General features: G+C 50.8%; 1 protein-coding gene across 2 annotated transcripts in view; it reads right to left on the bottom strand.

Annotated features, from left to right (window-relative positions):
* Positions 1 to 17,248, bottom strand: part of Inpp5d (inositol polyphosphate-5-phosphatase D) — a 94,426-nt gene that overhangs the window by 66,220 nt on the left and 10,958 nt on the right. For both annotated transcript variants that reach the window (XM_004637402.2, XM_023722222.1), the window contains exon 2: positions 12,024 to 12,084. In XM_004637402.2, the coding sequence (XP_004637459.2) occupies positions 12,024 to 12,084 (61 nt within the window). The remainder of the gene's footprint in view (positions 1 to 12,023; positions 12,085 to 17,248) is intronic.

Genomic DNA, 17,248 nt, shown 5'->3' with positions numbered 1-17,248 from the left:
CCCAGTATTTGCCAGGCATGGTGGTACATGCCTATAATTCTAGCACTCAGGAGGCTGAGACAGGAGGATTGCCACCAGACCAGCCTGGACTACATAACAAGACTTTTTTTTTTTGTGGTACCAGGGATAGAACTCAGGACCCTTGTGCTTGCCAGGCAGGTACTTATACTGCTGAGTTATATCCCTGGCAAGACTTTGTCTTATTAAAACAAACAAAAAACCTCAAAATAAAACAAAGCAAAATTACAATTACAAGAAGAAACTAAAGTAACCTATAGCTACTTACTTTATTAGCATATTAAAATCATAACCCAAGGTGGGGACCTAAGATGGTAATGAGACACCCATCACATGCACAGGCTGATGGGAAGAACGCAGGGCCTCTGAACCCCCACCTCCACCCAGAGGTGATGTCAGAATTCCAGGTCTCTGCTGACCATGTGGAGGTGACAAAGGCTGCACACCTGGGTCCTTGGTTGCCCTGGGATGCCTGCTCATCCCAGGCTGGCCCGCAGGCTCAAGCCTAAGAATCAAAGCCTTGCTCCTCTGCCGAGTGCTTCGCTTGGATTCTCATAAAATTCTCTTTGCAAAACCAATTGTAGACAAAGCTGCCTCTGGGGCAGGCTCCATCGAAGGTACAGACAGTGGTGCAGGGCTGAGTCCCACAGTGGACGGGGAAAGTAAGGGCAAGTTTCTCTCTGTGTGTGGTCCCTGCACTTCCATTTTGTTAGCATGCTTTTTAATTTTTACTTATTTATTTGAGACAGGGTCTTACTATGTAGCTCAGGCTGGCCTTGAACACACAGTGATCCTCCTGCCTCAGCCTCCCAAGTGCTGAAAGCAGAGGTATGTGTCACCATGCCTGGCAAGCAGTCATTGTTTTTTTTAAATCTCAAACTTTAATATGTCCAATATATTAAAACTTCAATACAACATAAACATCAGAATGGTACACGTTTTCTTTTCCCCCACCCTTCTTCCTTCCTGTTATGTACTGCATCCTTGAGACCCAGGGCTGGGGATGTAGCTCTGTGGTAGGGCACTGGCCTGCATGCACAAGGCCCTGGACTCCCTCCCCAGCACTGAAAAAACCCAAAATAATCACTCCTGGCACATCTCAAATTCAAATTAGAGGGACTGGGGAGATCGCTCAGTGGTCTGAGCACCTGCCTGGCAAGTGCAAGGACCTGGGTTGGATCTCCAGTACTACATGCCACGCTAGCTGGTTCTGGGCACACCATACCAGCCACCAAGACCGGGTGTGGTGGGGCACGCCTGTAGTCTCAGCTCTGGGGAGGCTGAGACAGGAGGATCACTGTGGAGCCCGAGCTGCGTAGTAAGATCATGTGCCAAATAAATAGATAAAAGATGTTTTAAATTTTAAAACATTAGACACAAAACATAAAATTCACAGTTGGCCTGTAAGTGCCTGGTGGCCACGGGACGCCCCAGCTCTTGAGAGTCCCGCAGGAAGGGGATCAGGGTGACCTTGACGTCTAAGACCACAGGGAACAGTGCAGGAATGGGGGGGGGGTGAGGGGCAGCGTGTGCTCCGCTGAGGGGACACTGCGGAAGAAGAGAGCAGCGCTGGGGCGGCGCCGGGTGCCGCGACGACTCGGGCTTCGGATGCTGTGCTGTTAGCTACGCTGGAGCGTTCGATCTCAGCGCTGCCGCGCTCCAGCACCCAAGCTCTTTCCCACGTGGGAAACACTGCGCCTGGTCACACGGGCCGGGTCACAGTGGAGTCACACGTGCACCTACAGCATCGGATGGAAGATCACCGCCGCCCCCATGCGCCACGGGTATGGGAAACAGGATTTTGTGTTTTGATTTGAGCTCCATGTCGGAGACATCGTCATTCCGAAATCTACAGAAAGCCAAATCCAAGCCCTCTCGGGTTCCAAACTTTGTGGACGACTTGCTCAGCCTGCGCTCTCTGCTCCTACGCCGCACTCACCGGCCTCAACCAGGGCTGTTAAAATCAGACACAGTTGGCTGGGCTGGCCCGCCCAACGACTGCCACACAGTTGGTACTTTCTTCTCTGGAGCTGCACTAGACCTGTCAGCCTGCTCGGAATGCCTGGGTGAGCACTTAACGTGTGGTCTTTCACGCTATTTTTAACATAACAAATATATTACAGATTCTAAAGTTAAATTTTAGAGAAACGGCTACATTGATAAATTTTCTAAGAAGGGAAACTTGTCTCAGGGTCAGTGATTTTCTTTCTGGTTCATTTTTTTCGTTCTGAATGTCCTTACCCTTGCTTTTTTTTGGGGGGGTCTCTTTTGAAACAGAGTCTGGCTATGCAGTTCAGACTGGCCTTGAGCTCACTTTGCAGCCCCCGCTGGTCTTGAACTCACAATGATTCTCATGCCTCAGCCTCCCACGTGCTGGGATTACAGGTGTGCACTACCATGCTGGCTCTTGCTTACTATTTTCCTACAACAAAAGACAGAGATGACAAATACTGACCAGCAGTCATTCTCTTCAATCCAAAGAAAAGAAAAACATTAAACTAGGCAAGATGGCACATGTCTGTAATCCCTGTACTCAGGAGGCTGAGGCAGGAGGATCGCTGTGAGTTTGAAGCCAGCCAGAACTACGTAAGAGTTCAAGGTCAGCCTGAACTACGAATGGGGTGAGACCCTGCCTCAGAAAACCAAACGAAGAAAAATGTTAAACAAGAGTAAAATGTCCTCTGGGAGGCTGAGTGCACAGAGCAGTTTGGGACTCCTTTCATTACTCTTTTCGGCATTTCCTGTACACCCCTTTTCACCTGGGGTCCAGGTTATGTCTCCCTGCTTTTGTCCCTCCAGCAGGAAGGAGGGCATTGCACCCTGCACCCACACAAAGGTGGGGAGACTGGACAGAGAGGGACCTGGGTACAGGGTGGGTTAAAGAATGGACCCAGGCCCAGAAGGGGTAGCTGCTGAGAGTCTCCCGTCTCCCCACCACCAACCCCTCTCACTCCAGCAAAGGTCCTGGCTTCCAGCTGAAGCTTGAGGGGTGTGTATGTATGTGTGTGTGTATGTGTGTGTGTATGTGTGTGTGTGTGTGTGTGTGTGTACCACAGCTTGTGGTAACCCCAGGGGTGCTGCAACCATGCAGTGTCCTGATTTGAGATGTGGCCTAGCCCTGAGCAGCTCCCTCCCTGTCCTGGCACCTTCTTGTACCCATACTTCCTTGCAGCAATGAGGCACTGGCCCTGAATGTCCCCTGCTCAGAACCAGGGAAGGCTGGAGCAGGTGGGCTTTGGAGGTTTCATTCCCTGCCCCTTCCTCAGATGAGAGGCTCCCCTGTGTCCCTGCCTCAAGTGAGCACCGGGTATTCCGTCATTTAACAAAGGGTCACTGAGCATCTACTGTGTTCCAGGTGCTTGCTAGTGCTGCAAGACAGACAAGGTCTCCGCTCTTGTGGTTCCCCCTCCCTGGGGTCTCACAATGGTGCAGTCCAGGTTGACCTTGGGATAACTCTGTATTAGTGATTGTTGGCCTCACTCAGGGTCTCCCTGTGCAGCCCAGGCAGGCCTTGAACTCACTATGGAGCCCAGAGTACACTCAAACTCATGGTGCTCCTCCTGCCTCAGCCTCCCGAGTGGTGGGATTAGAGACCTATACCGCTCCGCCCAGCTATGCTGTGTTTCTCTGTACAAATGACTCATGGATCACCTACTAAGTATGTCCCTATTTGAGGAGAAGGTGTTCAAAGTGAAGGACACCTTTGCCAAGTGTAAGAGGGGAAGGCTAACTTAGTGAGGCTATGTGCGCCCCAGTGGTAAGCAGAGTGGGCCATTCCTTTAACAGATGTGCATGAACCCCACATCCTGTGCTGGCACCCCACAGGCGAGGGCACACACAGGGTGGGGAAACCTTGGGGAGAGTAAGGTGGGAGCGGAATTCCCAGGTAACCTCTTTTTGGGATCAGCTGGCCACTCATTCCAACCACCTGAGGGGAAGCACTTCTACCGTAGAAGTTCCCTGGATCACCTCTCCTTCAACACATACTCATCTGGGCCCAGGGGAACAGTGCAAGAGTGGGGAAGAGTCTGGGGGGCTGAACTTGTATCTTCAGTTCCCATATGGATGGATGGGTGCAGGGAGGGAGGAAGGGTTGCAGGAAGGAATGGAGAGACGGACGGACGGATGGATGGATGGATGGATGTGTGGATGGATGGATGATGGATGCATGTGTGGATGGATGGATGGACAGATGGGTAGATGGATGAATGGGTGGTGGGTGGGTAGCTGAAGAATAAATGTGTGCAGTAACTGGCTGGAATCTCTATAGCGAGCCATTCTGACTGTGACTGAACCCAGGAGAACATGTGGCTGTACCACTAACTGTGCTCAGAAGCAGGGTCCTCTTGTGTCTCGTTCAAAGACCGGGGCTTGAATACCAGCAATGGCGAGCCTGTTCCACAGCCTGGGCCCAACTGCCTCAGCCTCCCTGAGCACCAGGATCACAGGCATGCACCCCTGCACCCAGCTTGAGCAGTGTTTATTCAAACTCACTGTGTGCTTGGAACAGCATCAGGATAGACAAAAAATAGCTCAAGTGACAAAGACCCAAAGGCTGGGGCTGGGATGGGGCTCTGTAGTACAGCTCTTGCCTAGTATGAGCAAACCTAGGGGGCTAAGCCCCAGCCTTGCAAAGCAAACAAGCAAACAGATTGGATGCTTACATATAAAGGAGGGGGAGGGGCTCCAGGGTGCCAAAGGGAGGGCAGGATGCTGTTCTTATGGAGTGATCCCTGGCTTCTCAGGAGGACAAGGGATTTCCTTGGAGAAAGGCTCTGATCCCATTAGCCCAGGCTGCAGGGCAGAGGACCGGAGTGAATCACCCTGCCTGGAAAGGAAATCGATGCCTCCTGGCCCACAGGCATGGGAAACCAGGGATCGCCCAAGTGTTTCTTGGGTCAGCATTGGAGAAAAGGATCAGAGGGGCTGGCGAGATGGCTCAGTGGTCTAAAGCACCTACTTGGAACAAGCTTGGCAAAGCACAGGGACCGCTGTTCGATCCCCCAGCACCACATGCCAGCCAGCCCCGCCCCCTGGTGGGCTGAGCGGCCACACACACACACACACATAAATAAAAAATAAAATTAAAAAAAAAAAAAGGATCAGAGCCTGTGGATTTTGACACAGAGGAGTTCTTAAGGGTGGGTGAGGTACGACAGAGGAGAGAGAGTGCAAAGCTGCCCGTGTCAGACCATGGCTCCTAGCCTTTTGTAGCTTAAAATTTTTTTTTTATTTTTGGCGGAACCAGGGATTGAACTCAGGCCCTTGCGCTTGCCAGGCAACCACTTATTCCACTGAGTGTGGCCTAAAACTTGATGGTCAGTTTTTTTCCAGTAGCAGTGATTGAACCCAGGGCCTCGCGCATGCAGCACAAATGCTCTCTACCACGGAACTATACTTCCAAGCCTTTGTGATTTTTTAGTGTTGAGAAGGTTCCTATGAACTTGCCCCAACTGGCTTTGACCTCGTGATCCTCCTGCCTCTGCCTCCTGAGTGTCTGGGATTGAAGGTGTGTGCCACTGTGCCTGCTTTTATTTTTGTATTTTGAGGTAGAGTCTCCCCATGCAGTTCAGGCTGGGTTTGGACCCGGGGTGATCCTCCTGCCTCCGCCTCCCGAGTGCTGCTATTACAGGTATGCACTGCCACACCCTGTTTTCCCTTTGGTTTTTGAATCTGCTCTTCTTCTACCTTGACTGGTTTCTTTCCCAAAACCTCTCTAGAAAGCCAAATCCCCTTTTTTCTCTGTTCTTCTGGGGAACACGTCCTTTGTGCCCAGGTACCTTTGTTCCTCTCTCTGTGTGGCTGTGGGGTGCCCAGTCCTTTCCCAGGGTTCTTGCAGAGTTCTGAGTGAAATCCTATGCTATGTGTCATCTGCACCTCAAGTGACTGGTCCCATATTGTTCCCATCATGCTGACCACCTTGATCCTGCTTCTCTGTGCTGCAGACGTTGGGTCCCCTCTGCCTAGATGGTCAGCCCCTTTCCCTTTGTGTTGCCTCCCATGACACAGGGCTGACACAGCTTGTCTCAGGAGTTGGTGGGGTTTGACCAGGTAACAGAATGCAAGTGCAACCAACGAGACGTGAGTGAAGCCTTCCATGGGGCTTCTAGGAAGAGCCGATCTGTCTTAGGATGAAACGGCCCTATCTCTGTCATTAGAGTTTGTCATGGAATATGATAGCTGGTGTCCCTGCTGCCATCTTGCAACCATAAGAGAAGCGGCTGGGGAGTGCAGCTAACGTGAAGGTGGAAGCACAGAAAAGTGAAACAAACCGGAGTGCCCGCTGGTGCCACTGGGGGAAGCAGAATTCAGCAGCCTGGAGCTGCTCTAGCTCTAGACTTCCTGTTTTGCGAGATAATTAATACCTTCTTCAAGTAGTGAAGTAGGGTTTTCTGTTCCCTGCAGCTGTTGTAGGCAGCTGAGTTAGAGAGCAACGCCATGGACAGTGAGTCAGGCCGGGCCCTCAAGGAGCCAGCAGGGAAGCCAAGAGACCTCGCAGCTGCGGAGAGACAGGCATTTCCTCCGTGGGCAGGCCTCAGGACAAAAGATGAAACATGCAGCCACACACCTTCCTAGGGATGGGCATCCGGGAGTGATATTCTAAATAGGCATCAGTCACCTTGAAAAAGCTAGGAAGAGTCACTAAGTGACCCCCCCCCCCCCGCAGGAAAAGCCCCTTGTTCCCTATTCATGCTCCTCGTGCTCCGACTCGCTTCCCCATTTGATCCTGACGTAATCAATTATACCTAAGCAATCATGCCTGTGATCTTATTGGTTGACCACAGATTTGTCCCACCTCATGCCCACCTTGGGCATTCTCGAGTTTCCCACCTTAGACCCACCTCACCTTGTGGTTTTACTCTGCAAAACCCCTAGAAAAACGAAATATAAGAAGGAAAGCCATGCTGTTATGTTGAGCTGTTGGGGACTTGGGTCAACAATTTCTGACATTGCCAGTCAAGCGGAAGACCCAATACTATTATGGGCTACTGGACTCCTTTAGAATATTTTGCTGAGTTTACACACCTATAATATTCAAATAACGGAACTTAACAAAAAAAGGGGATACAGATGAATGTCCATTTTGTATCTGTGTATTCAAAGTGGCTAGGATAGATATATAGTTACATTCTCTTAATGAATAGAGTGATTTGTTCTAATGGTGTTTGTAAATAGGATATCATGTCCGCATCTTGTACAGCAATTAACCACTAGGAAGAATGTATGCAGTGTGTTAATTATTGAAACTGTCCTACTGATTTGATTTGAAACTGTCTCATTGCTATTTGTTTATCAATAAAATTATGTCAAAGAAAAAAAAAGAATAAAATATGTACGTGAAGTTCTCATGATACACAGTAATTCATGTAATAAATTATATATCCTGGAAAAAACAAAAAACCCCTAGAAAAGGTAGAGTGCTTGGTGTGGGTCCCCTTCTGTCCCTCTCTCAGACAAAAGCTTTCTTTCCCTCAATAAATACATTCTGCTCTTAACCTCTGTTGTTCCTAAAATTTATTCTTCAATTTTAGAGAACACAAACTCGTTGCAGATGTCTTTCAGGTTGGGAGTTTCTTTCCCCTATATTACAGCCACAAGTATCCTAACACAGAGGTCTGGGGTCTCCCAGGAGAATTTCCAAGCAGCAAATGTAAATTTTAAATTGAATATTAAAGCCATGCGAGGTGAGGCCAGGCATGGTGGTACATGCCTGTAACCCCAGCACTTGGGAAGCTGAGGCAGGAGGATGCCTGTGAGTTCAAGGCCAGCCTGGACTACACAGGGAGACCCTGTCTCAAAATGAAACAAAACACCAAGCTCCTAGGATGTGGTGGTCATGACAAAAAGGAACCCTGTGTCCTGCTGTCCTGTGGCTCTGGCCACACTACCGTCTGAGGCCTGAGCCTTTCAGTCCCCTCCTGTGTGACTTCAGGAAGCCACACTCCAGCCACATCCTTCGTCCTGAGGCGGGCGGAATCTTGATTTCACGCAGAACAATAACAGCTGCCAGCCGCTTCCTGAGTTTAATAACAAAGGCCCAACTGCCGACCTCGTGAGGAACAGCCCCAGGAGCACAGGCTTCTCCGATGTCCCAAAACCAAGGGCAGTATGAGAGCCAGCAACAGAGACCAGGAGGCCAAGTCACAGCGTCTCCTCCGGAGGGCTCCGGACTGGCTCTTACCTGAGGCCTTCCCCCTAAATCCAGGGAAAGCAGTCGGAGTCCACGGGACAGGTAACATCCAATTCCCCCTTTCATCTGAACATGTGTTACCACCACCCACCATGCTGCTGTCCTGACCTCCCATCCTGCTCGGATCTGGCCTCAGGAAACACAGGGACTTCACAGAGATCCCTGGGGGTGGAGATCACAGGCAGGCTTTTTGTTCATATACTGGGGAGGGGGGGTCAAACCCAGAGTATTTGCACTGAGCTACAGCCCGCTTTCTTTCTTTTCTTTTTTCTTTTTCTTTTTTTTTTTTTTTTGTACCAGGAATTGAACTCAGCACCTTTCATTTGCCAGGCAGGCACTTCTGCTGCTGAGCTATATCCCTGGCTTTATTTTTTATTTTAGTAGTGGGTCTCACCTAGTCACTGAGGTGCTCAGACTGGGCTCTAACTTGCAATTCTCCTGCCTCAGCCTCATGAGTGCTGGGATTACAGGCATGAGCCACCATGCCTAGCCATGAGCAGTTTTTATCTTTGACTTTTTTCTTGGTGGGAAGCAAGCAAGTGTTGCAGGGCATGGGGTAGAGCTAAAGAGACTTTGCTTCTCTTGGGCTCCTGGCTTGGGTGCCTGTCAATGGAACCCGTATGAAGGCCACCTGCCCTGCTCTCCCTGCAGCCTCTCTGCAGCTGCTGGCCACCTCAAGCTCTCCCAGAAGCAAGGCCCAGGTCCTCTTTAGAGGCAGCAGGGGTGGGACAGTTTACTGGTCAGGGCCCAATATGGTCACACTTCCCTGAGAAGAAAGTCACTTCCCCTTCCAGCTCTGGAAAGGAGACGGGATTTATGAGAACCCCCTGTGGGTGTAGAACACATTCTCCCCAGGAGCTGAGCATCCTGCCTTCCTCTGGCCTCCCTGAGGTTGGACAGAGGGTTCCAGAACATTCTGTGAAACAACTGCTTCACAATCCCATAGGCTACGAGGGTCTCTGAGGATACAGAGTCCCCAGAGCTGAGGAATGTTGGGCTCCAGTGAAGTAAAGTTCGTCTCCTTCCTGTCATCACTGGACAGTGCTGAGAATCTTTTAGACCAGCTCAACTCCATCCTGCCCCTCCACCCCCTCTGCTTGGCCACCTCTCCCATCATGCTTTTTCTTTTCTTCAGTCGAAACTGCCACCATCTTACCTGCGGCTTTCAGCTTTTTTCTTGACTCTGTCCTCCCTTCTCTTTCTTTCCCTCTCCTCACTTCTTTCCTCTTTTTCTACTACCTTTCTTCTCCCTGCCCTCTCATGTCCCCTACTTTTTTTCCTCCCTGACGGCACACCAGGTGGACCCATGTTAGAAGGCATGGCCACAGTGTTCGGGGTCTTCCTGACCCTGGGAATAAGGGGTGGTGAAGCAAGACATGTCCAAAAGAATCAGGGTCAAACCTCCCATGGGACCAACATGGGGCCATAGTGGGCAGCAGGGTGTAGACTGCCCCAGAAGAGTGTGGCTCTGGGGGTGATGAGAAGGCCCCTGGGAAGAGCCTGGGTGAGCAGCCCCTGGGGCCTGCGCTCAGTGTTTGGCCTGTGTTCTGGTGACACCAAACAGACTTCGGGGGGGGGGGGGGATTGAGTTATTTAGAAACTGAAGCAAGCCCAGGAAAATGTGTGAGAGTTTCTTTTGCCTCAAAACGAAAAGAGGAACTCAAGTTAAAATCAGCAGCCATTAATAACCACTGAAGCCTCCCTGGGAACCTCTGACTGGGCTTAAGTTGGGCTTGTGCTCAGATCTGCTTTCTGGGGCCTCTGCAGCCATTGATTTGAGGAAGTGTACCTTTTTTGGTTGTTTGATTTTATTTTTTTGAGATAGGGTCTCACCATGGAGCCCAGGTTGGCCTAAAACTCCCTGGGATCCTGCTGCCTTGGCCTCCCAAGTGCTGGAATTATAGGCATGTGCCACCATGCCCGATTAGGACGTGTGTTTTCATAGGAAGGTGTAATCTGGCTAAGGTGGCCTGAGGGAGCCTGCTGGTGCCCATGACTCCAGGGGCGCCTCCTCTGGGGTAGCCGAGTCACATAGCCCGGTAGCCTCTGAGGCTGGGAAAACCCTTGGGGTCTTCTCCACTCAGCTCTCCCAGAAGGCCACAGAGAAGAGCTGAGCCATGGTGCTGGTGTCCAGCCTGCGACCTGACCCTTCTCTGCCTAGCACCAGGCCCACCGCCACTCATGGCTTAGCCCACGTGGCTGCAGCCTCTTGCCACCCTGAGGCCCACAGAGGCTCTGGCTTTCCAAGCCACTGCCTGCCTGAGGCTGACCCAGCATTGCAGGAAGCAGCCGCAGCAAAAGTATGAGGCTGGTGGGGCGTAAGCTCAGACAGACAGAGTCTGCACCCCCGTGAGGGTCAGGTACAGTGACACAGCCAGCCAGCCGCAGGGTCCATCCTTCGCAGTCACACTTACCTTCCTCCCTTCTGAAGAAATAGAGAAACCCTGGGGAGGAGTGTCTAAGGCACTGGCCACCTTTCAACTTAAAGCATTGTTGTGACTCCTCTCAGGGGACCCCAGGAAGGACACTGGCCAGAGAGAAAGTTCGCGCCATCCCAGGCTGGGGTATGGTGGCAGCTGTGAGACCCACTGCGGGCCTGCACTGGCCACATTCATGTGGGTGACGAGTCCACATCAGAAACTGTTTTGGGTTTTTTTCAGACAGAGTCTCATTGTATAGTTCTGGCTAGCCTTGAACTCACTATGTAGTGCACGGGGCGATGCTCCTGCCTCAGCCTCCTGCATGCTGGAATCAAAGGCCCGACAGGCTCTGGAGCCAATGCTGGGTCTTCCTCTCCCGTGTCTCACTTCCACTTTCTTTTCCACTCAATGCCCTCAGCTCTCTCATTGCTCCTCTGTGACATGGTGACCAAACCTTGTCTCTCCCAGCTGTTCTGCCCTTCTTACCAGGATCTTTGCAGACTCAGTAACACACATGCACACATACACCTGCATACAACATGCATCCTCACGCACACACATGCAACACATCACATGTGTGCACTCGCATACACATGTGCACACACACATGCAATGCACCCCCACATGCTCACACATGCACACATGCAATGTACCCACACATGCTCACATGCAGGCATATGCACCCCCATGCAGATGCACACATGCACACGCACACAATGCATGCACATGCACCCCACATGTACACACACCACATACACACATGCATGCACACACGCAGCCTCCCCCTCCAGCTGAGGACGCCGAGACCAGTGCCTTCTGCTTTCCTCCACCCCCGTGTTCTCTTCATGCCGTGGGATAAAAATAGCTTCCCTGACTTCCACTGCGGTCAAACAGAGTCCTTCACGTCTGTCCCACACACCAGGCCCCGGGTGGCCTTGCTGGGCTTGGGGCAGTGCGATTTTTCTTTTAAAATTCAGCCCCACATCCTGTGAAGCCATGAGATCCTGCTAGTGACCTCAGCAGCCACACGCACCATTGTGGGGCAGCTGTGGGCTCTACGGAGTAAGGCCGTCACCTGCTGAGCTTCCGGGCTCTGGTGAGGCCATCTCCTTTCTGTCCCTTGCTGGACAGAGCTAGAGCAAGGCAGGTGCAACCTCAAGTGAGGATCTTTCTCCTCCACTCTGGGCTTCACCACTGCGTTTCTCACCCCCACAGATGCAGATAATTTAGGGCACACAAGTCACATTATGTCATGGAGCAGGGTCAAGGGGACAGTCACACTTTGCCCCAGAGCCACCCCATGGGCTTTGGGAGGAGGACAGACTCCACCCAGCCTTTAGGTCCTGGCAATAGGAGACAGGTGCTCCTTCCTCCCCGACGACATCACAGCTCACCTGGACAGTGAACTTGTCCTCACTGGGCAGGATTCTGTAGGTGTAGACACAGTTCCGGTACCTGAAACACATCAAAGATGTCATCAGAACCAGCAGGAGCAAAGTCTCTAATGCCCCAGGGACCTGGACACTTCCCCTTGTTACTGGCTGGCACTGTGAGAGCCCACTGGCAGCAGTCCTGGGCAAGGCCCCCTTTTCCACCACCCCAGCACATGGAGGGCCTCAGGGAAAAGACTGGGGAGTATCTTGGGTGTACACTCCACTCCAATTTACTTCCATAGCCCACAGCTGTGGGGTCTGACCCACAGGTGCTTCTCCAACCTCTTTGGTGCTGTGATGGTCAAGAGAAGCATTCAACTCAGGGTGCTGGGAATAGAAGTGACTCTGGAGGTGGGTGTGGTGCTATGCACCTCTAATCCCAGAACTCAGGAGGCTGAGGCAGGAGGATCACTACAAGGCCAGGGCCAGCATGGGCTACATAGCTAGTCCAAGAGCAGCCTGGACTATACAGCATGCTGCTATCTCAGCCCCCACTCCCTAAAAGACACAAACATTCTGGTGACAACTATGCCAGATACCTGCCAGAACTGACCAGGCTCAGACAGGGGTACCCCCACGACCCTCCCACCTCACCCACTTCCTGCACTGTGGATTCTCGGGAACTAGAAACCCCAGGGTCCTTGCTGGGGCGCCTGGCTCCCCCATGGAGCCTGATTTCTTCTGGAACTCACTTGGTCTTCTGTGTTCTGTCCCTCCACCAAGCAACAACACATGTTTAACTTGATTTTAAAAATGGTACATGCCGGCCTCACCCCAGGATGTGCTAAAACAGCAATTGAGACTGGTGGGCGTGGTGGCGCACACCTGTAATCCCAGTTCTTGGGGGGCTGTAAACAGGTGGATCACTATGAATCTGATCTAGTACTGAGACCTTGAACACCTTGTAGACCCTTTCCTAAAAAATTAAAAAACAAAAGAAAACAACAACAACAACAAAAATGGTACAAGCCGGGCAAGTGGCATATACCTACAGTCCTAGCACTCTGGAGGCTGAAGCAGGAGGATTGCTGTAAATTTGAGACCAGCCTGGGCTAAAAAGTGAGCTCAAGGCCAGCCTGAACTGAATATCGAGACCCTGTTTAAAACAAACAAAAAGGGCTGGAGAGATAGCTTAGTGGCCTAAGCACCTGCCTGGCAAATGCAAGGACCCAGGTTTGATTCCTGGTACCACATTCTGTGCCAGCCACTGAAACCAGGCCTGGTGGTGCATGCCTGTAATCCCAGTGCTGGGGAGGCTAAGACAGGAGAATCACTGAGTCTGAGCTGCATAGTGAGATCGTATACCAAATAAATAAATAAAATTTTTAAAGATTTATTTTTTTTGGGGGGGGCGGAACTGGGGATTGAACTCAGGCCCTTGTGCTTGCCAGGCAAGTGCTTATTCTACTGAGCCATCTCCCCAGCCCCTAAAAGATTTATTTTAATAAAAAAGACAAACTGTACAGAACTTGAAAAAAAGTAAAATCATATAGAAATAAATGAAAATTTTCTCCCTGCCAATTCATATTTCTTTTTCTTTTTTGGCGGAACCGGGGACTGAACTCAGATCCTTGTGTTTGCCAGTCAAGCGCTTATCCTACTGAGCCATCTCCCTGACCCCCCATTCATATTTCTTTACTACTACTGCCTGTGAAATGTTCCAGAACTTTTATTTATTATTATCTTTTTTTTTTTTTTTTTTCCTGTACTTGCCAGGCAGGTGCTCATGCTGCTGAGCTACATCCCTAGCCCTGAAACTTGCTTTTTAAAACAACACAAAAAGCTCAGAGGTCTCCCACAGCAACTGAGATGGTTTATCAGCATCCTCGGCATGTCCCATCCAGGGTCTATGGCCACGCAGCCATAGACCACGCTGCCTTTTGCTTCCTACCACTGTACGTGGCACTGCCGTGAGCATCTGTGATCCTGTGTCTCTTGGACATTTCCTCACCAGGAAACAGGGCGGATGCTAAGGCGGCATCTACCAGGAGCTCTGTGAAATGTGTGCCCACGTGGCTCGCTGGACTCCCCAGGCGCTGCTGCTCACCAGTGACTGTCACTAAGCACTAGAGGGAGAAGGACGGCAGGCAGGATGGGGACAGTCCATACTCTGCCCGAGACTCCACCGCAACAGCCAGCGAGGCTGACAACATTTTTCCTACTAACCAGATATGAAAGTGTCTCCTGCCTCCTCCCTGGCAACCAACGGGTCTCAGACCTGATAATCTTTGCAAATCTAAGGGGTGAAAGACAAATGATAGCTTGCTCTCTGCTTTTATAAGAAATGTTCAACCCATTCTCTTGTTTTATTTTTCTTTGAATTTTGTTTAATGTCTTTGCCACACTTTTTTTAATCTTTTCATTTATTATTCAGACTCTGATCTCTGGTACAATATATTTGAACTTTACTGATTTTAACAGTGTTTACTAGCTATATTTTTCTGGCTGTGTACAAATTTTGCTTTTTTTAAAATTTTGAGACAGGGTCTCCCAATTTAACCCATGCTGGCCTTGAACTGATCCACCTACCTCAGCCTCCTGAGTGCTGAGATTGTAGGTGTTCGCTCCTCTGCTTGGCTTGAGCTTTTAGTCATATGAGGCCAAATTACAATCGTGATTTAATAGTTCTGATCAGTGGATGCTTAAAGGAAGTTTGGTGGGTGTTTTGGGATCTGTCCCTTCCATGCATCTCTTCATTCCACATAGGAAAGCTCTGCCTCTCCACCTCTCGTCACTTTAGTTCCATCTTCTTGCCCCGATCCTACCTCCAGAGCTGAAATATCCCATAATTGCTGGACCTGAGGCAGCGAAATGCAGCCTCAGGCCTCCCAAAGCTGGCCACAGAACCTGTGTACCAGCCTCGCCCGACCCCAGGACTCCTGCCTCGGCCTCCTGCTGCAAGGCCAGTTCTACCGCTGTCTTATTCCTCAGCCTCCCACACTTTCCTTGCAGATAAGCAAAGAGGAGGGAGGAGCTCAGTGGGGCGGGGATGAGCTCCAGCAGGCGCAAAGCTTTAGCTTGGCTGCAGAGGATGCTCCTCCACATTAGCCAAGCCACCAGCTTTCTGGAAAATGCACTAGAAACACCGAAACAAAGAAACAACCCAAGCTACCAAGATCAGAAGCAGAGCCGGTACAGCAGGAGGAGCAGCCGCTCTCCTCGGGCCTCTCCTGGAGGTCTCAGCAGGTGTTAAGTGAGTCTGTCTGTCCTTGTGGGGATCCTGGAGCACCTGGCATTGCAGCCACCACCCAGTGGGAGAGGAGTAGTTCCAGGCCAGTTGTGGGCCAAGTGTAGGGGCTCTGCAGGAAGCTCCCCTCACACAACTTCAATTACCTGTGTACACACGTGTGCACACAGAGCACTGGTCCATGCACAGTTCAACGTACGAGGGCTCACACACATTGTATACATGCATGCATAGAGCATAAGTCCACACATGTGTAACACACCTATGCACACCTCGAGATGCATCAGATACACACACACACACACACACACACACACACACACAATCTTACAGGCAAAATGTTTAAGAAGGGTCTGCAGCTAGATAGCATTTGACAACTGCTGGGCAGAGTGGAACCTAGTGGCTTGCTCATGATTCTTCCAGGGCACTGGGTCCCACAGCACTGTTCCCCAGCAATTTGGTGACAATCTGTGGGGCTTAAGCCAGCTTTCGCCATGGCTGTGACCTCTCTTGGGGACTAGGTGGCATTTCAGGGTGATTGTCTCAGGAGTCTCCGCCAGGGACCCAGCCAGGAAGTATACATCCTCATTCCCCAGAGAAGGGGGCAAGGGCAGCTGTCCACAGGGCTGTCGCCAGGCATCCCGCTCTGCACCAAGCAGGAGAGCAGGTGGGAAGGTGTCCTGTGCTGGCAGGGTGCTTCAGATTTCCTCGAGTGAGAATTCAGAGAGAGGAAAGGAGCACTGTGATGTTTGCTTTATTCCTCCAGATAAACACTGTGTCCCCACAGGGCGATTCCCTGCCAGGCAAGCACTGGCCACCCGTGCCCTAAAAGCGCTGATCGGCTTCCTGTACCCATAATGGTTCTCAGCCCCTCTGTCACTCTCACTATGCATCATTTCCCACTGCTAATGTGAGTGCAGGTGTTTTCTCTGTTCTGGTGAAGCGCTGGACACTTCTGGAAGGGATGGGGCCGGAAGTAGTCAAGATGGGGTGGGTTGCAAAACCGGACTTCGAAAAGCCATTTGCAGCCAGACATGGATGGCAGCACACCTGCAAGCCCAGCACTGGCTAGGAAGGCTGTAAGTTCAAGCCCAGCCTGGACAATTTAGCAACTTAATGAGACCCCCATCTCAGAGGAAGAGATACGAAAGGCCGCAGATGTAGCTCAATGTGAAGGCCCTGGGTTCAAACCCCAGTTCAGGGGGGAAGAGGCACCATGTGGGACAACATAGAAATGAGAGAAAATATAAGGGGAACAGAGGTATTCGCTGTTCACTGAGTACCACCCAAACCCCAAGAATCTCAGCCAGAGAGTCAGAGATGATGAGCTTGCAAAGGTGAGAGAGAGAGAGATAGAGACAGACAGACAGACAGACAGACAGACAGACAGACAGACAGACACACATATGCACAGAGACAGAGACAGACCGGGGCCTAGTATCCCAGGGTTTGTTGGTGTACTCCTGTAATCCCAGCACTCTGGAGGTTGAAGTAGGAGAATCGTCATGAGTTTGAGACCAGCCTGGGCTCTGGGCTACAAAGTGAGTTCAAGGTCTACCTGAACTGCGTAGCAAGACCCTATCTCAAAAAAAAAAAAAAAAAAGAAAGAAAAGAAATAAATAAACAAAGATACAAATAATCTATACACATATAAACAATATATAGGGCTGGGGAGATGGCTCAGCAGTCTAAGTGCCTAAGGCAAGTGCAAGGATCCGGGTTGATTCCTGGTAACACATGCCCTGCAGGCCTAGAACTCTGGGTGTGCTGTGAAGGGCACCAAAACTGGGAGCAGTGGCGCACGCCTGTAATCCCAGCGCTGGAGAGACTGAGATAAGAGGATCACTATGAGCCTGAGATGATAGCAAGACCCTGTACCAAATAAATAAGTAAATAGATAAATAAATAAAAGATTTTTTTTTTTTTGCGGGACTGGGGATTGAACTTAGGACCTTGCACTTGCCAGGCAAGTGCAAGTGCTTATTCTACTGTGCTATCT

Source organism: Octodon degus, unplaced genomic scaffold, assembly GCF_000260255.1.
Source record: "Octodon degus isolate 3935 unplaced genomic scaffold, OctDeg1.0 scaffold00089, whole genome shotgun sequence".
Lineage (NCBI taxonomy): Eukaryota > Metazoa > Chordata > Mammalia > Rodentia > Octodontidae > Octodon > Octodon degus.
Note: the sequence above shows the minus strand (reverse complement) of the source record. Positions and strands in the feature narration are given on the sequence as shown.